The following is a 26,929-nucleotide window of genomic DNA, read 5'->3' as shown; positions in this document are numbered from 1 at the left end:
TTATCAAGGGTTTATGAGGGAGGGGCAAGAGGGGAGGAAGGGAAAAATGAGGACCTGATGCCAGGGGCTTAGGTGGAGAGCAAATGTTTTGACAATGATGAGGGTAATGAATGTACAAATATGCTTGACACAATTGATGTATGTATGGATTGTGATAAGAGTTGTACGGACCCCTAATAAAATGATTTTTTTAAAAGAAAGAAAATAAATAGGAGGGCATCTGCTAATTGTCAATAATTGTATTAGGGGGGAAAAAAGTCAACTCCTACACACTGCAACCCTATCATTCCATAAGTCTGATATAATTATTAGAATTTTGCTAAGTTTTTCCAGTTTTTTATATATATCCTTAGGTGAATGATAAACCACAATCTTCCTATAGTATGAGATGAATATATTTCTGTATCACTGAATGATATCCATAAGCTATCAAATCTAATGGCTGCCTATTTCTTAGATGAATGTACTATAATGTATTTAATCATTTTCTCCATGATTGAAATTTTAGGTTGTTCCATTGTTGGCTTGTTTGCTTGGCTTACAGTAATTATAAACTCATGCTTTCATAGACATATAAAATCATGTAATATTCCTCCTTTGAGACTAGATCACCAGACCAAATGTAGATTTTATTCAGATAATAATTTCCTTAATGAAGCAGGTTTCATTAAACACTTATTTTGAAAAAGTACTTTTGATTATACATGTGAAAAAAAGGACATTAGAGTTGCCTAAAGGAATAAAATCCAAGACTTGTCTCTCTGAAGGACAATTAGTTATATAAATTATGAAACAGATTAATATTCCTTCCCCTGAAGCAACAGCAAAAACTGCTGATAAGATGCAACCAAAGTCAGGGCTAATGGCACAGACCATTGCTTTGCAAATTGGAAATAGATTCCCAGGCATAAATCCTACAAGCAAACTGCTTTATATATCCCGCTAACACTCTAAAATCCATACAATGAGAACATTAATAGAAGCTTTAAAAATTTTCTCCCTCAATACATTAACACTTTGTTCTATTAAACTGGCATTCCATGACGCTTACCTTCCGGACACGATTGCTGAAGACAAACAAAGCAGATGCATATGCAAATGTGGTGAAGAAAGCTGATGGTGCCCAGCTATCAAAACATGTAGCTTCAGGGGTCTTAAAGTTTGGAAGATAAACAAGCAGCCATGTAGCTCAGAAGCAACAAAGCCCACATGGAAGTAGCACACCAGACTGTGTGATCACGAGGTGTCAATGGGATCAGGTATCAGGCATCAAAGAACGAAAAATCATATCATTGTGAATTAGGGGTAGTGTGGAGTGGAGACCCAAAGCCCATCTGTAGGCAACTGAACATCCCTTTTCAGAAGGGTCATGGGGAGGAGACGAGCCAGTCAGGGTGCAGAGTAGCACTGATGAAACATACAACTTTCCTCTAGTTCTTAAATGCTTCCTCCCCCTCACTATCATGATCCTAATTCTGCCTTGCAAGTCCAGCTAGACCAGAGGATGTACACTGGTACAGATAGGAACTGGAAACACAGGGAATCCAGGACAGATGAACCTCTCAGGACCAGTGGTGAAAGTGGTGATACCAGGAGAGTGGAGGGAAGGCTCCGTAGAAAGGAGGAACTGATTACAAGAATCTACATATAACCCCCTCCCTGGGGGATGTACAACAGAAAAGTTGGTGAAGGGAGATATTGGACAGTGTAAGACATGACAAAATAACAATATTTCTAAATCATCAAGGGCTCATGAGGGAGGGCAGGAAACAATGAGGAGCTGATACTAAGGGTTCAAGCAGAAAGAAAATGTTTTGAGAATGATGATGGCAACAAATATACAAATGTGCTTGACACAGTGGATGGATAGATGGATGCATGGATGGATGGATGGATGGATGGATGGATGGATGGATGGATGGATGGTGATAAAAGTTGTAAGTCCCCAATAAAATGATTTTTAAAACAACTCAGAGTTACAAAAAGTAAAATTAAATTAAACTTCATTTACAAGGGTAAAAACATTTTGTTGAGTTCTTTATAAATCTATATAGTCGTGTATTGTTATATCTCCAAACTATTATTTTAATTAAGGCACTATGATACAGTCCAACCAACCCTTCACCCATCTTATAATCAATACTTATTTTGAAGTTCTTGGTTCAGGACTCATAGTTACCCTAAAGTACAGAGTAGAACTGCCTTTTGGGGTGTCTGAGACGACAAATGTTTACGGAAATAGACAGCCTCATCTTTCTCCCTCAGAGCAGCTGGCGGGTTCAAACCTCTGACCTTGAAGTTATCAATGCAAGAGGGCCACTGTGAGTCAGAATGGTCTCTCTGGCAGAGAATGTTTTTAGAGTTGACTTGGGAATTTTTTAAATTGCATACTAGTACAGGAATCCTGGTGGCACAGCAGCTCAGGCATTGAGCTGTGATTCAAAGAAGTTGCAGATTGGAGCCCAACAGCCACACTGACAGAGAAAGGTGTGGTGTCTATGTCTGTACGGATTGCAGTAGAGTAAGGTAGCTCTGATTGGTCATGTAGGGTCCCTAAGAGTCAGAATGGACTGAGCAGTGGTGGATTTGGGGTTTTGACATAGTGGTAAGCCTACATGAATTTTTTTACTTATGATAATACTAGTAATAAGCTCTATACTATGTAGATTTCATCATTGAATAGCAAGAGACCCTACCAGCACAGATCGTCCTTTGTCTTTGAATTGAGATTTGTGTTTGAGGTTGAACATGCTTTGTATGACCTTGTGCTAATTAAACATTAGGTTATATATGAGAAGCAGCTGTGTAAACCACAAAGTCCATTGAAAATCTAATAGTAGTTTTTTTTTCGAAAAGTGTTCTCTCCTCATCTTGTATATGACAAGTAGTCTTTAGACTTGACCTGAAAGAAAGGAACCTAGGTCTCTCTTCTCTGTCTCTCTTTCTCTCAGCCTCCCTCCCCTGCTCTCTCTCTCTGGCAGAGTGAATTTAATGATTTATGGTATGGATTTGTTTTTCCTTCACATGCAACAATAAAAATGTTCGGCCTGATAAAACAAGGGGTGTGGTCTTGTATGAGCAATTCTACGCAGGGACATATATCTCTGTCTTTGGAAGGGGAGCAAAAGTCCCCAGACAGCCATTCACAGGGTCTTGGTTCATAACATGAATGAAGCACGTTGCCAGGAAGTCAGGTCAGAAAATCAGTAATATTTGCGCTGGCTGTGCTTTGGGAAAATGCTCAGGAAACCATGGACTCATTCTGCATTCTGGATTATCTAGGGGAAATTTTAATACCTGACGAGCTTTTTCCTGTCACATAGTTAACTTCTGGCTTTCCTGACACCAACTGTCAATCATTTAAAGAATGAAAACTGATTTCAGCTGTCACACTACCACCCACTGCCATTGAGTCGCTTCTGAGTCACAGCAGCCCTGTGAGATCAAACAGATTGGTGTCTCAGTGTTTCCAGGACTGTAAATCTTTCCCAGAGCAGATAGCTGCATCTTCCTCTTGCAGAGTGGCTCATGGGTTTGAATCACCAACCTGGCGGTTAGCAACCCAATGTTTAATCCACGGTGCTATCGGGGCACCTTTCAGCAGAAGTACAGATAATATGTCATTACTGGGTTGGAACTGCTGTAAAAATTAATGCAAGTCATTTCTTTTCAGGACCACATAGAAATGGTATCCATTATTCATGACACTGTAGTCTATTACTTATGTGGGCGATTAGGAGCTATTTGTGGCTTATTTCTATATATTTGTTTTGCTAAGTAAACCGTAGGCTATAAAAGTTTCCAATTTTCCCATACTAAAATTCAGTTTTATTCTTCTGCCTTGCAGGTAGTTTTCATGAGCCTGTGTAAAAGCTTTTGGGACTGTGGGCTTGTGGCCCTGGATGACATTACAATACAACTCGGAAGCTGCTCCTCTCCAGGTATGACGTCATCATCCCAACCCGCCCTGCCTCCCTGGTATGTGCTGCTTCTGCTCCCTTAATCCGTTCTGATCCATCTTTTGTGCTTTTCCCCCTCCAAATGTGTATCTCTGCAGGATGAAATGATAGGCTTGTCAATTTAGAACTGATTTCTCTAGTGCAGTGTGTGGCTTTGTAAACCTGGCAAGCTCTGTATCCTCGTCTTTAATGAGATAGTAGTACCTCCTGACTGTAGGAAACTTACACAGAAATCCCCTAGCACAGCACCCCGACATAAAGCTGCTTTAAAAGCAGATGCCTTCTATTTGAATTGCTAGTGTTATTATTGTTGTTATCATGCGTGAATGCAGACTTCAAGCATTATTAATGAAATTCTGAAAATATTACATGTTACGCTGCTAGCTGCAAAGTCAGCAGTTTGAAACCAGCAGCCACTCCAAGGGAGAAAGGCCAAGCTTTCTACTCCTGTAAAAAGCTCATCTTGGAAACACAGAGAGGCAGTTCTACCCTGTCCCATTGGGTGTCACGCTGAGTCAGAATCCACCAGATGGCAGTGAGTTTAAGCTTTGGTTGGCTTTTCATGCTTAGCGTAAACTTCTGAAATGATCGTAAGATAAAAATTTTCTAAATGTATCAAATAAGAGTGGAACAAGGAGCCAAGTATGTATGACAGTAACAAAATGAAGATGGTGACGGCTGGCTACATACTGGGTATTATATCTAAAAGACTAGGGAACATCACTCCACCCAGATCATTAGCCTACACCGACTGGCCAATGCATCCTAAGTCATGGGGTGTCGGATCAGTCTTTAACAGGTGATGTGTGATATCGATGGGGCACTGCAGAATAATCCCCGCATTTGCTGATTTTCCAAAAAGCTCTGGTGGCACAGTGGTTACAGTGTTTGGCTGCTAATCGGAAGTGTGGCAGTTCAAGCCCATCTTGTGATCCACAGGAGAAAACTGACCGTTTACTTCCATAAAGATGGCTAGTCTAGGAGACCCCATGAGATAGTTCTGCTGTGTCCTAGAGGGTCACCGTGAGCCAGAGTTAATTCAATAGAAGTGGGGTGCTTTTGTTTTAAATTGTTTAAATATCATGTATTTTTTTGCACCTCCCTTTGCTAAGCAATGCAAGAGCAACAGCAAAAATAAGATAAAAATCTGTACACTCGAGGTGTAGATTAGGGAATGGGGATTCGCTGCTTGTGTAAAAAAATAAGTAAAATTATTATCATGCAAAGATATAAAAGAGACACGCTTACTAGAGAAATTTGCTAAGAATTTAGATGGAGATACAGCTAAATTCTGCAAAAGAAGGAGTCCCCAATAAGTTAGGACATGTCCAAATTCTAATAATAACAACTGTTAAAGTGATCCCAGATGGTCTCCACAGACATAAAGCTCTGCCTTTGGAAACAGAAAATGATAATGGTGTGTTATATGTTTTTCTGCGTTTCAATATGTGAAACCCAGGATTGATGAACCTATAGGACAGCAAGTAGATTAAGGATTTGGGTGAGGGGTGGGCAGGGCAGGTACAGTGGTGGTGGGAGCAGTAAAAGGGAGACAATATCTAGGAGTCCAGGAAGAAGAAAAAATGTTTAGAAATGGATTGTGGTATCATTTGTACAATTCTGCTTGATGTGATTGAACTAAGGAATGATACGACATATGTATTAACTCCCAATTAATAAAACATTTTTTAAAATGAAAAATACCCCAAAATGAGTCCCATTCACACACTCACGTGGCAGATAAGAACACTGAGGCACATCACAGTGACAGCAGCAACTCAAAAGATTCGATGAGCGCGGCAGAGGGCAGTCAGTTTGCATCACCGAGGGAGGAACAATTCAGCAAAAGAGGGTGAAGATGGTTGCCCAGCTCAAAGTGTGTAACCAGCATTACCAAATGGCACACCTAGAAACAGATTAGGGCGTGTTTTGCAGTGTGCATTCTCACCAAAAACAAAACAAATACAATTTAAGGGGGAAATAAAGGATATAGTACACAGGGAAATGAAACCATTTGCTTCCCACGGCGGTGCCTACAGAAGTCCATCGGAAGTTCCCGCACATCCCCCACCCCCCTCCTCCAAAGCAATCATATCATTGTCCTGAGGAGTCCCTTCACTTCCCTGGGATGTCTTAGGAAAGTTCCTTCCCTGTGGAAATCTATGGGTTTCCAGGTGTCCATAAAGGCAGTGTGCCTCCAATTTTCAGATCTTCATCAGCTCCACTACACAAATAAATTCACAAGTCAGAGAAAGTTTCTTTGGCAGACAAAGCCTCCTAAGCTTTCTGGATGTGGTTTTGCGATTGTTCTCTGCCCCTGTGGCAGGATGCAGAGCGGCTGTAGGTGGGCTGTCTGACGGCAGGAGGGGGGGTGCTGCTCCATCTGCGGAGCATATGGCCAGGCGGCTCTCAGACACGCAGAGCAGCTCCCAGGAGCCACGGAATCCATGTTCCTTGAAAATGCCTCAGCAATCGCAACACCTGCTATTTCCTTGCAGAAGGGCTTCCAGCTCCACCTGGAGAGTGTACTTTTGAACAAGATGAATGTGCCTTTACCCAAGAGAGAAGAAACCGGAGCAGCTGGCACCGGAAAAGGGGAGAGACTCCCACCTCCTACACGGGACCCAAGGGAGATCACACTACTGGGGTAGGTGAGTTATACCACCTGGTACTGTTTCCTATGGAAATTTCCAAAAATACCATTCGGGGGGTCACTCGGTGCATTTGTGAAATGTACCGCTTTAACGCTGGTACCTGGAATGGACTGTACATGTAATTCCACTCACGTGGGTCACCTAGTAGGGAGGTTTGTGGGGAGCCATTCTTCCCATTCATCATGATTATGTTGTTAGGGGCTATAGAGTAGGTATGGACTCAGCGACCCTCTGCACAACAGAACGAAGCACTGCCCGGTCCTGCGCCATCCTCACAAGTGTGCCCTGCCTGAGCCCATGATGCCAGTCCCTGTCCCAATCCTTCTCACTGAGCGCCTTCCTCTCTTTTGCTGTCCCTCCACTTTACCAAACAGGATGCCCTTCACCAAGGACTGATGTTGCTTTTGATTCTGGCAGCAAAGGTTGTCTGAAAGGGACTGCAGAGATGAATGCATATGTTAGACAGGGTTCTCTAGAGAAACAAAACCAGAACGCTAATAATTTTACATATATATATTTAGATAGATAGACAACATAAAGAAATAAAGTTAATTAAAGTATAAAGCAGTACAAATGGCTCAGCGCAACTCACTCCCATGAAATAGTTGTGAGACACTGACAGTCCTTCAAGTCTTGAGGACCGCCAGGTAGTCCTCTGTAGAGCAAGTCAGGCTATCCAGGCACAGGCAGCAAACAGCATGGCAGGTCACCAACAGTCAGCCAGATGACAGAGTCCGACAGTCCCCAGCTCAAGAGATGTATACACCAGTAGTGTGTCGAAGCACGTCTTGAAGAAACCTCAAATTACAGGTCAAGTCCCCAGACACAGTTCATTCAGTGACACAGCCCACGTGTTAGGTGTCCCACAGGTAGTGTAGCTTGCATATGGAGGCAAAGAACAATCAAGGCAGCTGCACACTAGTCTGATGATCAAAGATCAAGAGATGAGAGGCGAGGCTCACTGAGCCATTTACCTCTCCGCCCTTCAATTAATCCCACATGTGTTCATTGGCCATGTTGGCACAATAAACATTTATCTCAATGCACAAAGTCCACTTCTGTGAAAGTTGTCTAAAAAAGAGAGTGAAGAAGTAAAAACCAAAATCAATGGTGTCTACTTAATCACCCCTCCAGCCTGGGACTGAGCTCACTCTCCTGGCTCAACTGTTAGTAGAAAAATTATCAGAGGAACAACAGCACTTGGGGCAGTAGGCATCCCTTAGACTAACCAACCCTTTGCAACCCAAAGGGCAGCATTTACTCCAGGGCAAAGTTCAGAAGGGTTAGCAAAGAGACAAGAATGGAAATAGGAAACACAGAGAAGGAGGGGAGTGGTGAGGCAGCGGCTCTGCTTTGTCCAGGGTCTCCTGGTCTCGAGACCCAAGAATGGACTCCTGGGCCACAGGCGGCCAGCAGAGAACAACACTTATTTGGAAAGGAAAGAGAAATGCCTGACACCGTAGGTGGGGCTCAAGTGAGTTGCCCCTGAATGAACTGTGTCGGGGGGCTTTGATCAGGTGTGGGGGACTCAACCTGTCTGCATCTCCGGGTTATAAGCAGACCAATCCCTGGTATGGACCTATTTCTCAGGTCCAATCATAAACCTGGTCATGCTCTCCCCACAGCTGGGTCTTGCATAGGCATGGAGAAGGAAATAAGCATGAAATGGGTCAGAAAAAAAAAATCAACAGTCGAGGTTGTTAACTTTGGAGTGTAGAACCAGCGTAAGAGTCTGATGCCTGCAGGCTTAACATTTCAGTTGTCCCAGGCCGTGGAAATCTCTCCTTCAGACAGCCTGCTGCTCTTTGCCCTCGCTCTGCCTGCAGGCTATGTCCTATTTCTCCATACCCCCCTTCAGAGTGGAAGCCCTAATTATTGGTAAGGAGTTGCGGTAACGACTCTTCTGACTACTTCCTGCTGTCGGGGAGCATTGTGTGGGCACACAGCAGTTAGGTTCCCTCTCCAAGGAATCTACCTACTAGGTCACGGTAGAAAGCAGTTGAGGCACAGGGTCCTGGGTGAGCTGTCTCAAGCAAGGATAGAGTCTCTGGATTCACTGAGATTCTTTCTGTTTCCTGGGCCACAAGAATGCATGTCTGAATCTATTGGAATCTAGAGGATACAAACTTCATTACCAAATTAAAAAGGCATGACTCAAATAGGCAATCACTAATATAGCACCAGAGGTCCAAGCAAAGTCTCAGTCCATGGGAGCCAAGACTTCAGCCACACCCACCAGGATTCTTCTCGATGTTTTACATAGGAGTTTGGCTAGGTCCAGTCAACCCCTTTATTTATTGCTTTTAGACTGGTCTCTACAAAGTGAGAAGTGTTCACCCAGAAGCCACTGGAGGTGTTGGGGAAGGAGGCGCACACGCCTCTTTCTCTAGCCAGGAGACAGTCTAGCGCGAGTCTGTGATCCATGACCTGCCAGTGAGAGGAAGAATGCTGGTTGGACCTGAATATATTTATTGTGGCACTTTTCAATACATGAATGGTCTGTCTCTGTCAAATTCATTCCTTCAAGGTCAAAATCAGAAACATCTCTCCTTGTCAGCGTCCAGTCATGAGAGGGCTGTCCATAGTAAAAAGCAATTAGTTATCAATAAAGGGGAGGTGGGATATCCAAAGGCTCAACTTTCAGTTATCAATAGAAGATCTAAACATTTGTAGCAAAGGTATTGAGGGGAACAAACCCACACAAAAACATATATCCCAGGGGTGCACATACAATCCCTAGGGCTAAAGTAGAGTAATTACGAGTGGCATTGAGCCACTGAATGAGGATGGGGAGGGGATGATTGCAATAGGGATAGTCTCCAATCTGCACGGTGGCCTGGGGAAATAAGTCAAGACTGCTTCATTAAGGAGGGACTTTAGTCCTTGACACAGGTCAGAGGTAGAGATGCTGCTTATTTCTCCCAGACTACCACCCTGTCATACTTACGCAGTCAATGTCTCTGAAAGTTCCCCCCACGATGGCTTGTAAAAAAGAATTAAGAACCAAGCACAGAAATTTTTCTGGGGCAAATTTGACCTCTAAAGGAGACCAATCACCAGTAAGATGAATGGTCAGGGGGGTTATAGTGGTGTTTATATATCACAGAGGTTGGCCCCCAGGGACTCAAAGACCTTCCACATTGGAAGGCAAGGGCTGACCTATCCAGCAAGACGTTGGATTTCCTCCTGGTGCGACTGAGTTTACGAAGGTCACAAGCTTATCACTCTGCCTACCGAGAGCCCAAAGATGGCAAAGAGCCATGTAACTCTCCACGTAACTGGAAGCAATGGAAAACCCAATTAAATCCTTTAGGGAGCAAATAAAGATCGCCAAACAAATACAAAAGAACCAAACCTTAAAAAAAACAACTGTCCCCAAAACGGGTTTTTAACTGTGTCCTTGTTAGTTATAAACAAACTGTGTGAGGTGGGAAACAAAAGAAAACAAAAAGTGAAACAAAGTGGTTGCTTCCCTGTGTCTTTTAGTAACAAAAATCTTAATTCCTCTGCAAATTCATAGGAGTATTGAGGCTAGGAAGGTCAGTCTGTAGGTAATGGTCCCAGCAGACCCAAGACTTCAAGTGCATGTGTTAGATTCCTTCCTAGGGTGGGAAATACCTAGGTCAGAATTCACACCAAAGCCTGGCTTGTGATCCAAGTGAGTTTTTATAAAGAGTAGACGAAGTTTCAGGTTTTACCCAGGCACCCTCAGCGCACTCCACACCCACACGAGGTGACCTGAAGCCTGATAGACCGCAGCACAACCAAGGAGCGGCCTCCCAATTCTGGTTTTTTAGGTCCCTCCACTGGGAGGCATGGCTGAAGGTACTGCTTGACCCCATTGACTGAATTAAGCCCACCTGGCCTAGATTGGGGCCCACCCAGGTGTACTGGCTTCCTGGCTCAAGGACCTGAATTTGCACATGCCCTCTAGCCTTTATCAGATTGGCTTCCAACTTCCTGTAAGGGGGGTAGGGGGGCCTTGGCATGTAGAGAGACAACCCCTGGTTTCTGCCTCTAGCTATCTAGCACATGTGATGGATGCAAGCTTGCCTGGAATCTGTGTCCATGGTGATGCTCTCCTTCGCCTATTCCCAGGGCTAAGGTTAAGGCGCCTATTTCTGTGAGTTGGGCGCAGGTCGCAAGGGGCAAGGGAGCACTCTCAAGGGTTTCTTTTTAGGACACTACAGCATGTCAGCCTTGAGGACGTCATTCTCAACCAAATAACTAGCATCTGTGAAAAGGTTAGACAGGAACCTTCTAAAGGGGTGTCCTTTAGATCGTCCCTGGCCGCCTGCACGGGTTTGCACGAGGACCTGCTGACCACCATGCAGGGGGCTCTCTCCTTTGTCTGGTAAGAAGGCTACAGGGTTTAGTGCAGTGCAGGTTCAAATCTGCATCACTGGCCCCTCTCATAGTAAAGCCTGATATTTCAACAGGCAGTAGGTGGAAAACCACAGGTTTCCCTTAGCATTTAGGACCTCAATGATATAGGGGGAGGTGTACCCAATCAAGTCATTTCCTTGAGTCAATTGAGTGGTCTCAGGAGTTAGCAGAGGCCCTGCTGCCCCCACTCAGAGACAGTGGAATCATCCTTTTGTAAGTATGCAACTGGCTGTGGAAGGGCCTCCTAGTTTGGGTAGCACACCTAGGATAATCCCTGTTCTTTTAGCTACCTTTAAATGGAAATTCTGCCCAATGGGGATGCTATGGGCTCCGTTAATTGCTGAAAGACCTATTCTGCCTCAAGCTCCCAAGAGAGGTTAAAACAGCGCTGTTTCTGAATTGTCTTGAGGAGAGTTGTATTGGACAGGGTTCTCTAGAGAGACAAACCAGATTGCTAGTAATTATATATAAATATATGTATAAAGATAGATATGTAATACAAGAAATGAACCGTTAAATTATATACAGATAGATAATACAAGAAATTAACAGTTAAATTATAAAGCAGTGAGACACTAGCAGTCCTTTAAGGCGTGAGAGCCGCCTGTTGCCAGTCCCCTTCTGTAGAGAGAGCTGGGCTATATATACCCAGGCAGCAAACAGCAAGGCGGGTCCCCAACTGTCATCAACTGTTGGTCCCCAGCTCCAGAGATGAATATTCCAATCGTGTGGGCTTAAAGGGACCTCAACTTACAGCGACACAGTCCACAGGCTAGGCATCCCACATGTAGTGTACCCCTTTAAACTGAGGCACAGAACAAGCAAGGCGAGGCTCACCGAGCCATTTATCCCTCTGCCCTTCAATTAATCCTACTTGTGTTCATTGGCCAGGCTGGCACAATAAACTATAGCAAAAGTGTACAGAAGACAAACAATTTCACTATGTCCTGGGATCCATAGTTGGCAGAACCCAGTGATACCCAAGAAGGTAGAGGGTAGAGGATCGGCAACAGTGCGTTCAATTCTCTCTCCCTAGGGGTCTAGAGCCCTCTGATAATACTAATCCCAGGTATCAAACTTGCTGTTGGCGCAGCTGAGACTTGTCCCGTGAAATTTTGTATCCACTTTTGGCTAATAGATTTAACAGAGCCATGGTAGCCTCAATGTAGACACCCTAGGAAGGTGCACAAAGAAGCATATCATCCACAAACTGTCAACAGTGACCTCTGGATGGTAAAAATGACTCAGGTCTTGAGCAAGGGTCTGACAGAACATGTGAGGACTGTCGTAGAACCCTTGGGGGAGGAAGGTTCAGATGAGCTGAGCTGACAGGTCTGAGGGGTCTTCAAATGCAAATATAAACTGAGAATCTGGATGCAAGAGAATACAAAAGGATGCACCCTTTAGGTGTAATACTGTGAACCATTCGGATCCCTAGGGACAGGGAGTAGAGGTTTAGGAGTCCTTGGTGTATGGGAATCATAGCCTCATCTACTAGTCTTAGATCTTGGACCAGTCTCCATCTCCCGTTGAGTTTCTGAAATACTAGTATGGGGGTATCACAAGGGCTATTGCAGGGCACCATAAGGCCTTGAACTTTTAAGTTCTCAATAATCTTGCACAGGGTCTGTCTAGTTCTGGATGGGGAATGAGGTGGGGGTCTCTTAATTTATTCATGGCAGACAGAGCTTTCCCTATTTGTTGCTGAACTGCCCCAACCTGTGGGTAGATTTCCTCCTCCACTAGAGGCAAGCAAAGGATTGGTTCTGGTCCTACATTCACTTAAATGATTGTCTGGAACTTGGATAATAAATCCCTCTCCTGTAAGCAGGTAGGGCTTTCTGGCACGATCAGGAAGACATGAGAAAACAGCACTTCTCGCCAGTCATGGCTCAGAGGCTGAGAGTTTATCAGATACTATCCGGATTGAGGTGCTATTTTTTGCTGGAGACCAGGATAGAAGAGAGGGACTGAGAAAGTGATACTCTTGTCAAAATCAACTCCCTTGCCCTTGACATTTAGGCACACCCACGGCTCCCTGGGGGTAATGGAACATGTGGACACCAAGAAGGACTGCCCGGGCTCCTTCAGTCTTGTTGGACCGTTGGAGTAGTGGAGCCCACCTAGGCGGCCTGCACTGCCTAGAGCAATCCTTGCTCCAATGGTCTCCTCCAAATTGGGGATAGGACTCAGGTGGTCCCCTGCTCACTGGGGGCAGTTCCTTCAGAAGTGATCCTGCTGACTACATAAATCACAAACTGACTCCTGAGGGCAGCCCTCAAGAGCTCCCAGGTTAGCTTCTTATAGAGCCATGGCAATGGGTGCGGTTCTCCTCTCTCTCCGTTCCTTTTCCCCCCTCTCCTCCTAGTCTCTTTGTAAAAGACCGAGGTGGAAATGTTTAGGAACTTATGTCCAGGGCTGCCTGGGTGATAAATTTGTCTTTTAATAGGACCTGACCCTCAAGTGAGTCTCAGGAGACAGGAGGTTGTTTCTTCATAGCCTCCATAAATGCCGTGGGATTTTCTCTTTTCTCCCGAGTAATTGCGGCAAGTTTAAGAATAATCTAAGGGCTTTCTCTTAGATCTGCTGAGGCCTTCTAGGGTATAAGTTTAGGAAAGGCCTCCTATTTTAATCTCCAAGCTTATTGGGATCCCGCTCTAGGTCAACCTAGGGGGCAGCCTGGTTTCCAAGAAAAGCCTAGCAGAAATCAAGCTTTTACCTCTGTAGCCATAGTATCCCATGCATTTAAAATGTACCACTCATTTCCAAAAGACGGAACTGCTTCTAACACTGTGGACTTCTCTGAACTACTCAGGGTCTGGTCTAGCAGGAGTATTACATCTCACCAAGAAAGGTCAAAAGTCTGGGCTAGTCCCTGGAAAGTGTCTACACACTTTTCAGTGTCATCTAAGAACTTTCACAGACCTGGCTTAACTTGCCTCCTGTTGGAGAGGGGAAAGGGCACTTGTACCTCGAAGAGGCTGCTATACAGCTCTTGTGATCTCCTGTTTGCTTCTTAAAGGGCCTTTGTTTTCAGGGGGGTTGGTAATGCTGATAGACTCAAGGGGCCTAGGATAATGGGGGACAGGAAGTTGTCACCACAGGTGCACAGGGAGACTCTGGTTGGTGTGGAGAGGGACTAAGAGCTTGGATGTGGTCTTGGTTTTTCAGCTGCTAAGGCTTTAAGGAGAGCCATGTCTAAACGATAAGTTCTGCATGACTTCTGATTACCACAAAGGGCAAAAGGCTTTCCCATTGGAAACATCAGACTACCTGTTCCTCCATTTGCAAGATAATTCTAAGTGAAGGATGGGAGTAACCCAATACTCACTCTTTCAGGCTCTGATTCCCAGGGAAAAAAATCAACAACAAAAACACACACAAAAAAGCTACTGTAGCTCAAAAATACCATCCTCAAATTTATATGGAAATGCAATGGGCCCAAATAGCAAGAGGAATCTTGTAAAAGAACAACTAACTAGGAGGACACACACTTCTCAGTCTCAGAATTTGTTATCTGCTACATATATCAAGGCAGACTAGTCCTTGTATAACAATAGACCCCAGTGGAATTGAGACTCTAGAAATAAACCCACACATCTATAGTAAATGATCTTCAACAGCAGTGCTAGACCCATCCAGTGGGAGGAAGTCATCTCCTTTATAAGTTGTTCTGGGACAACTGGGTTTTCACACACTAAAGAGTGAAATTCGATTAGTATTTTCCACGATATAAAAAATTAGCTCAACTTGGTGCAAACACCTAAATGAGATAGCGAAAACTATGAAACTCCTAGATTAAAACATAGGGAAAATGCTTCAGGATCTACTTTTAAACACTGGTGTTTTAGTTACCTAGGGTTGATCTGACAGAACTGAGCATCAGCTTTAAAGGTAACTTTACTTTCTCGCAGCACAGGCAAGTTCGTATTCAGGGTACCAGCTCCCGGAGACGGCTTTCTTTGCAGGTACCGGGAAAGGTCCTTGTCGCTTTACTTTACTGACTGGTTCCTTGGAGATTTCCATGTGCCTTGGTATCTATTTTACCCCATCTCTGCTTGTCTTACTTGCTGATTTAATCTGTTCACCAAAAAAACTGACTCGAGATACACCTTACACTAATCCTGCCTCCTTGGCAGATCGAAGACATCCCATTCCCAAATAGGATTATAGTCACAGACACAGAGATTAGAACTGACACCAATGTTTGGGAAGTTCTTAATTCAATCCATAGTGAATGGATTCTTGGATATGATACCAAATAGATGCATTGAACCTCATTAAAGTGAAGAAGTTTTGTTCTTTAAGGGAACAAAATAAAGAGGAAAATAACAGATTGGGGGAAATAATTGGGAATTGTATCTCTGATAACGGTTTAATATTCAGAATATGTCTCTATTGCTACTAGTAGCTATGTAAAAAGGCCAAGGCTGAGGGCATTGCTTCTAGGTTACAGTTTACACATAGACGGGTTTACTGTGTCTCTGCGATCAACGGCTGGCTGCAGACTAGTTCAGACAAGGACTCACACTAAGATCTGAAAATAAAGTCCAAACAACACAGTGGTTTACAATGGGTTCTGCTCAACCAGTCAAATTCAAGGCAGAGGTCCACTCAGAAAGTTAGGGCATTATAGTGATTGATTTTATGGATTCCAAATGAGGTACTTTTTAATTGATCATTTTATTGGGGGCTCTTGTAAATCTTGTAAGAATCCATCATTCAATAGTATTAAGCATACTTTGTACATATGTTGCCATCAACATTTCCAAAACAATTTCTTTCTACTTGAGCCTTTGGTATCAGCTCCTCTTTTTTTCCCCCTCTCTCCCCAACTCTCCCATCCTCATGAATCCTTGATCAATTGTCGTTGTTATTTCATATCTTACATTGTCTGCTGTCTCCCTTCACCCACCTTTGTTATTCATCCCCTTGAGGGGGAGATTATATATCCAACCCTGTGATAGGTTCCCCCTTTCTCCCCCACCTCCACCAACCCCCTACCCACATGATATCACTATTCCCATTACTGTTCCTGAGGATTTTATCTGTCCTGAATTCCATGTGTGGAAAGCTCTTATCTGTACCAATGTGGGTACTCTGGTCTAGCTGGATTTGTAAGGTAGAGCGGGGTCATGGTAGTGGGGGGAGGAAGTATTCAGTAACTAGAGTAATGATTGGTATTTTGTCGGTGCTATACTGCACCATGGGGGATGTCCAATTGTCACCAGATGGACATTGGGTCTCCACTCCTACCCCACTCTTTCAAAAAAAGGTAATCTTGACAGATTTTTCTCTAAGGATACAGGACAGCCATGAGGGCTTATTATGGAGAAGTTTTAAGAAAATTGAAAAGTGCATTGGTGAGGAAAAGACCAGGAAAGTTGCAATGAGGACATTTTTCCCATCATGATAATTCACCTACTCATTCTTGGAGAGAAACCAAGGGCTGTCCTGAAAGAATTTCATTGGGAGTCCTTACTCCATTCACCATTCAGCTTTGATCTGGCCCCTTTAGTTTTATTTTTGGCCCCCAAACTCTAGTAACATTTAAAAGGAACATAAGTTGAGTCCCTAAAGAATACCAAACATTGTGGGGGGAGGAGGGGAGAAAGGTGGAACCAATCGCAATGATTGATGCATACCCCACCCCTCCCAGGGGGATGAACAACACGAACATGGGTGAAGGGAAGCAGTGGTCGGTGTAAGGTATAAAAATAATAATAATTTATCAAGGGCTCATGAGGGTGGGAAAGTGGGGGAAGGATGAAAAAAGAAGGGCTGATGATATCAAGGGCTCAAATAGAAAGTAAATGTTTAGAAAATGATGATGGCAACATATGCACAAATATGCTTGTGGATGTATGGGTTGTTATAAGAGTTGTAAGAGTCCCAAATAAAATGATTTTAAAAGGAAAAAGTAAGAATACCAAAAGAGCCATTTCGATGTGGTATAATTGAAGAATACTGGATTCTCTGGGGAGGACTTGAGAGATGGAAACACCAACCTCAGAAGAGAACAAAGTGATTTATTAAAAAAAGAACAAGAGCATAAAGCTATATGGAGGGTATGTTAAAAAGCAATGGTTTCACATTTTTATGTTTGTGTTTACTTAAGGCTTATATGATTTTGTAGCAGTACTTTTTAATGTACCCTCCTGTGAGTGTATACGCACATATATGTGTACATATGCATGTGTATTTGTGTGTGTATAAACACAACAAAAAGACCAAAACCTAGCAAAAAGGAATGACATTAAAACATTACCCAAGAAAAGTTACAAGTGGCTAATAAGCACATGGAAAGATGCTCAGGATCATTGGTTCTTCGGGAAATGCAAGTCAAACTCACGACGAGATAATCGCTTAACACCAATTAAGAAGGCTTTGATGAAAACAATAGAACACATGTGGGCAAGGATGTGGAGAAATAGGAACACTCATCCACTGCTGGTGCCGTTTTAAAATGACGCAGCTGCGGTGGAGAACAGATTGGTCGTTCCTCAAAAGAGTTACACCGATGTTCATTGCAACACTGTTCGCATTAGCCAAAAGATACGAGCAGCCTAACTAGCCAAGAACACATGAACGGATAAACCGCACATGGTTTGTGCAGCCGTCAAAAGGAATGACGCTCTTGATTCACGCTATGGCATGGATGGACCTTGAAGCCATCATAAGGGAACTAAGTCCATCACAAATGACAAGAATGAGTTCCTGTCTATGGAAGATCTAAAACAGGTATGTACAGACAGGCATAGGTTATTGGTGGCTTCCAGGGGCAGTGCTTAGGGAGGGGCAAAGGGGAGCTCATTGCACAGGAAACAAGGACTGGAAGATTTGAAAGCAGACAATGATAACAGAGACTGGCACCATATTTCACTGAACTGTACAGGTGAAAAATGTTGAAATGGAAAATGATTTCTTATATGTATATTTACACTCACAAGCTTTAAGGAGACAAGAAACATAGTTATATGTAAATTATATCATGATAAAAAATTATATCACATGCACTACAGAAACAAAAGAGACATTTGGAGTTGCAAGGGGGATCTGTCAATGGATTTGCTCATCTCAATAAGATAGTTGATAGACTTTGCGATAGTTTATTGTGCCAGCATGGCCGATAAACACAAGTAGGATTAACTGAAGGGCAGAGGGATAAATGGCTTGGTGAGCCTTGCCTTGCTTGTTCTGTGCCTCAGTTTAAAGGGGTACACTACCTGTGGGATGCCTAGCCTGTGGACTGTGTCGCTGTAAGTTGAGGTCCCTTTAAGCCCACACGATTGGAATGTTCATCTCTGGAGCTGGGGACCGACAGTTGATGACAGTTGGGGACCCGCCTTGCTGTTTGCTGCCTGGGTATATATAGCCCAGCTCTCTCTACAGAAGGGGACTGGCAACAGGCGGCTCTCAAGCCTTAAAGGACTGCTAGTGTCTCACTACTTTATAATTTAACTGTTAATTTCTTGTATTATCTATCTGTATATAATTTAACGGTTCATTTCTTGTATTACATATCTATCTTTATAAATATATTTATATATAATTACTAGCAATCTGGTTTGTCTCTCTAGCGAACCCTGTCCAACACAGACTTCATTGCGAAGGAACTTCATGAGAGATTGCTGAGGGAGGTAGACAGGCGAGTCTTTCACTTGGGACAGTGTTCCAATTAGAGCAAACAGGTGGTGCAGAACTCCGTAAGTGGATGCACGTGCCAGATATCCTAGGAACGGCAGTAAGAATGGCTTAACAATAGCAGAGTGATCACAGGAAACCTTGATATTAATTGTGGCAAGCTTAGATTTTACTTCATTTGAAAGGAGAGGACACTAGATAGAGCATGAGCTTTGGCGTTTGAAAAGGCTCACTCTGGTACTGTATTGAGAAAAGACTAGAACAGGAGATGAAGCAAGAGTGAAATCTGAGGGCTTAGTTAGGCGCAGAATGCATGGAACCTGGGAGAATGATGATGGTAGATTTGGGCAATGATGTGGATTTGACCCTGCGTCGTGGGTTTAATCAGAGTAGGAGCAACAGAAGTGGTGGAAAGTAGTCGAATTCGGGATATGTTTTGAAAGTGAAACCAACATTATTTCTTAGTGCATTCGATATGGATATGAGAGAAAGATCAGTCTTTGGTATAATGGTCAGCGTGCTTACCTGCTAATCAACGTGGATATTCAAGTCCACTCACAGGCACCTTGGAAGAAGGTCCTGCTGATCATTTTTGCCGCTCCTGATACTGCTTATGTGCTTGTTTGGTGCAGACCTGGTACCTCCTTTGTGAAGTGGCAGCCGAGGAGACTACCATTCGCCATAGCGAATGAAAACCCAAGGGAGGAGTCAAGATAGAACAGCCATCGGGTAACTTTGAGGGTAGCAGAGCCAGATGGTTCTGCGGTGACCTTTAAGATTAGAAGCATACATTGTGTAGTAAACTAGTGAAATTCTCTTGTGAATGCCAGGCTCTGTCAGTGAGGCAGATTGACTGACAAGCAACCAATCAATGAATTAAACCCTCCCACATAGTTGGAAATGAAGGGTGAAGACACAGGAAAGTTGACGTGTTTCAGCAGTAGACAGGATGTGTCTTCTAAAATATCGGTGCCTGCTCCTTTCCTCCAGGACTAGTCACGCATTCTCAATTAGAAACCACAATTTGTTTCCAGCAGATCTAATTCCTGTAGTGTCAAGTGCTCTAATCATGTATTCTCCCTTCCACACCTCTTTATTGTACATGAAATACATGCACACAAGCCTATTGAAATTGTCTTTTACTGAATAGACAATGGTGTGTTTGGGTTATCATCAAGTAGAGATTACATGAGGAGACATGCTGGCTGGGTGTGAGTCTCGGTGCTTTAGAGAAACAAATCCACAGAAACTCATGTATAAAAGAGAGTTTTATATAAAGTTTAAGTGCACATCAAGAAAACACCCCAACCCAGTGCTGCCCAAACCCACAAGTCCAACATTTGCTCATATGTCTGACACCAATCCATGAAGTCCTCCTCCATCTCACAAAACAGAGGCAATGATGCTGACTGCAGGAGGAAAGCTGAATCAGTGAATGTGTAAGCATCTAAGCACTGGCAGGGGTCTCCACACAGCTGCTCCAGCACCCAGGGCTGCATCGGGGCAGGTCCATGCTGCTTCTCCTCAGGGATGTCTTGCACGAAGTGAACTTTGCCAGCTGAAACAGGGAACTGGCTAAGGCAGCTGCACCCTGGTACGACCATCACAAAGCAAAAGACCCAAGAACTTGAAAGGCAAGGCTCACTGAGCCATTTATCTCTCCACCCTCCAGTTAACCCCACATGTGTTTATCGGCCAGGTTGGCACAATAACTAACTCAATCCCCCTTCTCCATTCATGGTATGCTCATTCCGCCCTTACCTTTGTATTCTAGTAAGTTATTTTGCTGTTACTGCTTAACAAGAACAACAACATAAAAATCCTTGTATACTTTGACCGATTGGAGAATTTTAATGTTTTCATTTATCATTGTGAAACCAAGGGCAATTTTAAAAACTTTTTGTACATAGCTGTTACATGTAGGGCAACCTGTCTTTAAGTAGGACAATCTATGCCTAATTAAAGGTAAATTGCTCTAAAAGAAATAATATTTACATAATTTTCACTTGAAGTCAAGGGTCTTGTCTAAATAAACTTTTTTAAGTTGAAATAATGAAAAGAAAGAAAAAAACACTCGAATGATCTACTTCTGAAAAATCAGCCAATGAAAACCCAACGGAGTACAGTTCTACTCTGACACCAAAGGGGTTTCTGGGAGTTGAAACTGACGCCACAGCAACGGGAAAAGGAGAGAGAGGTCAGGGGTGGTTTCAATGGTTTTTACCTGAGCAACTAAAGAGTGGAATTGTCATCAAAGGAGGATTTCGAAGAATGAGTGGAATAGACTTGTTGAGAAGATCAGGAGTGAAATTTAAACATGCTGAAGTAAATCCACAGAGGAAAGACTGGGGTTGTCGAAAGTTTTATTTTATTGGGATCAACAGTCAACGTTCATGGAAGCAACAATCAAGAAATCAACTTATTGCATTGGGCCATTGGAAGCTGGAGACTGAATAAGGAAGATCACAGGAAAATTGATGTATTCAAATTTGGGGTTGTAAACGAGTGTTGACTATTACCATAGACTGCCAGAAGGACCAAAGTCTGTCTTGAAAGAAATCCGTGGAGTGCTCCTTAGAAGCGAGGATGGTGAGGCTTTGTCTCATACACCTTGGACCTGTTATCAGGAGAGACCAGTCCCTGGAAAAGGGGAAACATGCTTGGTAAAAGGGAAAGTCAGTGAGAAAGAAGACCTTTGATGCGATGGATTGACACAGGGACTGCAACATGCGCTCAGACAGAACAATTGTGAGGAGGGTGCAAGACCCAGCAGTGTTTTGGTGTGTTGTACACAGGATTGCTTGACAGTAGACAGTACCCAACAACAACAGTACCCAACTAGACAGTACCCAACAATAACTAGACTGTACCCACTAGACAGTACCCAACAATGCTAGACAGTACCCAACAACAGTACCCAACTAAACAGTACCCAACAACAGTACTCAACTAGACAGTACCCAACAATAACTAGACTGTACCCACTAGACAGTACCCAACAACGCTAGACAGTACCCAACAACAGTACCCAACTAGACAGTACCCAACAACGCTAGACTGTACCCACTAGACAGTACCCAACAACGCTAGACAGTACCCAACAACAGTACCCAACTAAACAGTACCCAACAACAGTACCCAACTAGACAGTACCCAACAATAACTAGACTATACCCACTAGACAGTACCCAACAACACTAGACAGTACCCAACAACAGTACCCAACTAAACAGTACCAAATAGCACTAGACAGTACCCAACAACAGTACCCAACTAGACAGTACCCACTAGACAGTACCCAACAACAACTAGACAATACCCAACAACTAGACAGTACCCACTAGACAGTACCCAACAACACTAGACAGTACCCAACTAGACAGTACCCAACAACTAGACAGTACCCACTAGACCGTACCCAACAACAACTAGACAGTACCCACTAGATAGTACCCAACAACACTAGACAGTACCCAACAACAGTACCCAACAATAACTAGACAGTACCCACTAGACAGTACCCAACAACAACATTAAATGTTCAGGGGGAGATATCCAGTAGTGAAGTCTGGAGTTGAGGAAAGGGATGAAAACCAGAAGCCACAGGCAGATTGATGGTGTATAAAACCATGAGCTCTCCAAGGGAATACACGTAGACCCAGGAGTGGACCACAGACTGTGACATTCCAAAGCTCAGAAGTCAGAGATTAGAGAAAGAACCGGCAAAGGATAGTGCGAAGATTAACAGGCAATTCTGATGATATTATACTATGGGGCTTCAACAATTTCGCGGATGAAAAGTAATGAATGAATTAATTAAAAGAAAATGAAACTTTTTGAATCCCCTTCACAGAAAATCTATTTTCACCGGGCTTGTAGGTGTTAGAAACTTGGTGGAAATGCTCCCCTCGCCTCACTCCCTTTTCTGCAGCACTTGCTCTCTTATCACGGAGGGTGGGGGGAGGGGGGTGATGGGTACTGCTGCTGCTGCTGCTCATTCCACCATTCTCATGCCTGTCTACTCGTAGTTACTTAGCTTTTCCATGTTTGTATTCAGTTTATCATCCCAGTGAATGATAAACAACCTGGTGGGCGGAGGGGTGAACTCTGTCCCCAGCTCCAGTGCAGTGTGCTTTACATGGAAGGAGCAGAGCGAACCCTTGTTACTCCTCACAGCTTTATGATAGAACGACTTTATCGTCCAAACTTGTTTGATTGGAGGACTGTCATCCACCTCCTCTCTGGACACATAAAATTTGTCAGAAATCCTCTAACAAAAACACATGCTGCGTGTGTACATAAATACTCATTATTTTTCTTTTTCATTTGCACGCTTTCTGAGCTTGGGTGTGGCTTTGTTTAAAGGAAGTGATCTGGTTGTGTTTGCTTTGTCCCTTTTCACACTTAGGAAGATGGTCCAGCTGGCCGAAGTGACCCTTTACAGGAAAATTATAACGCAAGACTTCTTAGTGTGTCCAGTATTTATTCTGAGTGAATACCCAAGTGATGTGCGCAGTGAAGTCCCCTGGTGTACTCTACAGAGAATCCAGGAGTTTGGCTTTTTGGTTCAGTTTATTGTTTCTAGGGTCTCTCTGCCTTCCTCTGCATTCTTTCATTTCCCTGGTTTCAATGAAAAAATATATTAATTAATGATTTTATTGGGGACTCATACAACTCTTATCATAATCCATACATATATCAATTGTGTAAAGCATATTTGTACATTCGTTGCCCTCATCATTCTCGAAACATTTTCTCTCCACTTCAGCCCCAGACATCAGTTCCTCATTTTACCCCCTCCCTCCTCTTTGCCCCTCCCTCATGAACCCTTGATAATTTATAAATTATTATTTTGTCATATCTTACACTGTCTGATGTCTCCCCTCATCCCCTTTTCTGTTGTCCTTCCCTCAGGGAGGAGGTCATATGTAGATCCTTGCAATCGGTTCTCCCTTTCCACCCCACCCTCCCTCCACAAAAATATTTAAAAGGTTCTCAACACCCTTTCCAATTCTCATATTCAAATAAAGCCTCTTGAGAGGCTGTATGTTCTCATTTCCATGAACATCCGTCCAAAGGAAGATGTCACATTCAGTTGTTTTAGGTTTGGTTTTCTTAAAAGTATTTCAATCATTGTTTTGCTGGAGCAAACAATAGCTAATGATCACTTATTAAATTGGGAGATTTTCATCTTTACCGCATCATGGGATGTAAGTGAAATTCCCAGATTTCAGATAAGGATATCAAAACCCAGAGAAGTTAAGTGTCTTTCCATGGCTACACAGTGGTGGCTTATAGAGCAGGGCAGACTTACAGGTCTGTCTGGCTCTAAAAGCCTGGTTCTATCCACCTGCCTCACCGGAGTCTCTGTGATACTGAAAGGTCACACATGACCTGTGACAGCTGTGGCAGCTTATATGGGAAAGCACAATTCTTTACGTAGCAGCAATAACATCACGCTTTATACCCTGTGCTCCAGTGAAGGATATCCTCTCTTGGGAAGGATAGTTTCAAACAAATGGCATTTTAAGACATCCCTAGAAATGTATCCAGGAGAAAGTCTGTAAGTTATTGCTGAGATATTTCTAGTGTCTGTGAACCACTGTTGTATCCTCAACCTCAGGACTGTTGCCCTCACACTCACCTATATCCCAAACCCCTTGAAAAAGCGACTGTACCTGACCTCTAATAGTGTGAGGTACGTGTGATCGATATATTAGCTCTCAAATCACAATGTTACAAGGGACACGTATTCAAAAGTGAAGTATAAGCAAATAAAGACTCCTTGAAAATATTCATTAATTTGTTAAAGCTGTAGATTCCAGAGGTGTATATAAGCCATATTTTTTAGTCCCAATTCTTTTATTTATTTATTTTTTAATTAATAAATCTTTTTATTGGGGCTCATACAGCTCTTATCACAATCCGTACATACATCAATTGAGCAAAGCACCCTTATACATCCGTTGCACTCGTCATTCTCATAATTCACCTTCCACTTGGGTTCCTGGAATCAGCTCGGTTTCCCTTTTTCCCCCCTTCCCCTCCCTCCCCACTCCCCCTTTCCCCTGGGTCCCTTGATAGTTTATAAATAATTATTATATCTTATCTTACACTCCCCGGCGTCTCCCCTCACCAACCTCCCCACTGCCCATCCCCCAGAGAGGAGGTTACACATAGATCTCCGAGATCGGTTCTCCCTTTCTACACCCCCTTCCATCCTGGTGTCGCCACTCCTACCGCAGGTGTTGAGGGGTTCGTCTGTCCTATATAAACCATATTTTTATGCAAATAATTCATGACTTCTATGTTTGGGTTTTTTGGGGGGCAACTATAATTTCTGCTATCCCAATGCTTTTTTTTAAACATATTATTGTTTTAAGAATTAGGAAACTGTTTACAAAAATACTTTCCAAGGGGAGGTGGCAGTTGGCAAACAAAGGTAGATGATGACATAAGCATTAAAACACCATTTGTGTGTGAGGGAGCCAAGTGTGTGCAAAAGGGGGTTTCAAAAGTTTCTCACAACATCATTATCCTGTAATTCTGTTTTTGCACAAATTTGTGAAGCGCCCCCTGGTCTAGGTATGCATGAGGATACATTAAAAAGCAGGACTACTAGCATTCCAGTTCATTTATGCCCTTCACACATGCACAAGCTTATTCCAAACAAAATGTGTTTCAACATGCCTCTGCGGTCAGTGGATGACTACACACAAGTTCTCTCGGCCTTCGGGAAAAGATCTAATCACAGAATTGCTGGGCCAGTTAAGTGTTCTCAGAAGACACAGGATATTCACAAGAGTTTATTATGAGACCTTTGGAGAACATGAAAAACTATGTGGGTGAGGAAGAGGCCAGGAACTTTATGCTGAGCAATTTTTGTTTCCATCCTGACTGTTAGTCTTGGTAGACTAGAGAAACAAATTCATAAACACGTATATGTATGTAAGGGAGAGGTTTATATACAAGAGGAATTAAACATTGAGAAAACATCCCAGCTCAGTCCAGTCCAGATCAAGTCCATAAGGCTGGTATTAGCCCATATGTCCGATACCAATCTATAAAGTCCTCTTTAGACTCACGAAACACATGCAATGATGACAAATGTAGAAGATCACAGACCAGTGGGTAGAAAGTCTTGGGATCTAGTGTCACTGGAAACATCTCAGCACTGGCAGGGGTCTCTGCATCAGGGTGGGTCTATGAGTCTTGTCAGCTGATGTCTCCCAGGGAGTTGCCAAGAGAGAGAGGTGTCTTCCACCTCCAAGGAGGAAGTACCAGATTCCCCAGAATTCTCAGGAGAAGGTCATGCCCACACAGAAGTCTCATTGGCTGTCTCCAGATTGGCAGCCTAGACTCCACCCCTACACTCTTAATCCTCAAATTGACACCAGCTTAGGTGACTGCCACACTGACAATGCACCTGCCATTCCTCGAGGGTAGCAAGGGCTGTCCTATGAGAATTTCATTGGAAAAGCTTACCTCCTCATCCCTACTGCCCTGAGCCCATCCTTTCAGACTTCTTTCTCTTCCCCAAACTCAAAGAACGTTGAAAAGGTACTCGATTTGAATCCCTTCAGGATGACACATCTGCCATTTGGACGCGGTATAATCAGAGTGCAGAAGGAAGGGTTAGAGTGAAAGAAACATGACCTGTCGAAGTGAATAGACCTAGAAAGAGAATATGTCAAAAAAACATAGTTTCAGAATTTTAAAGTTTTGTTTTATATGATAGAACAACTTTTTACTTACACACATATATCCAACATTTTAGAATGAAGAACAATCATGTTATAAAGCCCAGGGTCCCTAAGATTTTAATTTATTTCACATTTCTTAAGCATCCACTATGCATTGTGCAACTAATAATTGCCTCCGAATTATAAGTACAGTAATATCATATGATGTCAGTTCTGGTGAGTAGAGACTCATAGGGAAGTTATCTCTGTTTGGAAGGCCATAAAGGTTGAATGGGGGTTCATACAGAAGAATGGCAGAGAGCAAGGAAGAATTTCAGGAAGTGGAGATAGCAGACGCCAAAGTTGTCACCATTAAGCAGTATGGTAGCTTCAGAGAAATGTACTACAGGTAAATTGGGCAAAGGAGCCCTGAAGACAGAGAGGGTTACTCATTCCGCTGCTGATTGCAAATCCAGAGCTTCAAGTCAACCAGTCATTGAGGGAGAACGATGAAACGGTCTGCTCCTGTAAAGATTTAAAGTGTCAGAAATCCAAAAGGACCATTCCATTCTTCCCTAGAGGAGTCCTTATGAGTCAGGATCAA

General features: G+C 43.2%; 1 protein-coding gene across 1 annotated transcript in view; it reads left to right on the top strand.

The window, feature by feature from the left end:
* Nucleotides 1-26,929, top strand: part of MAMDC2 (MAM domain containing 2) — a 205,021-nt gene that overhangs the window by 156,381 nt on the left and 21,711 nt on the right. Inside the window, exons 10-11 of the mRNA XM_075559075.1 lie at nucleotides 3,848-3,941; nucleotides 6,458-6,610. Of these exons, the coding sequence (XP_075415190.1) occupies nucleotides 3,848-3,941; nucleotides 6,458-6,610 (247 nt within the window). The remainder of the gene's footprint in view (nucleotides 1-3,847; nucleotides 3,942-6,457; nucleotides 6,611-26,929) is intronic.

Source organism: Tenrec ecaudatus, chromosome 10 (assembly GCF_050624435.1).
Source record: "Tenrec ecaudatus isolate mTenEca1 chromosome 10, mTenEca1.hap1, whole genome shotgun sequence".
NCBI classification, from domain to species: Eukaryota; Metazoa; Chordata; class Mammalia; order Afrosoricida; family Tenrecidae; genus Tenrec; species Tenrec ecaudatus.
The sequence above is the reverse complement of the archived record's forward strand: the minus strand, read 5'-3'. Positions and strand labels throughout refer to the sequence as shown.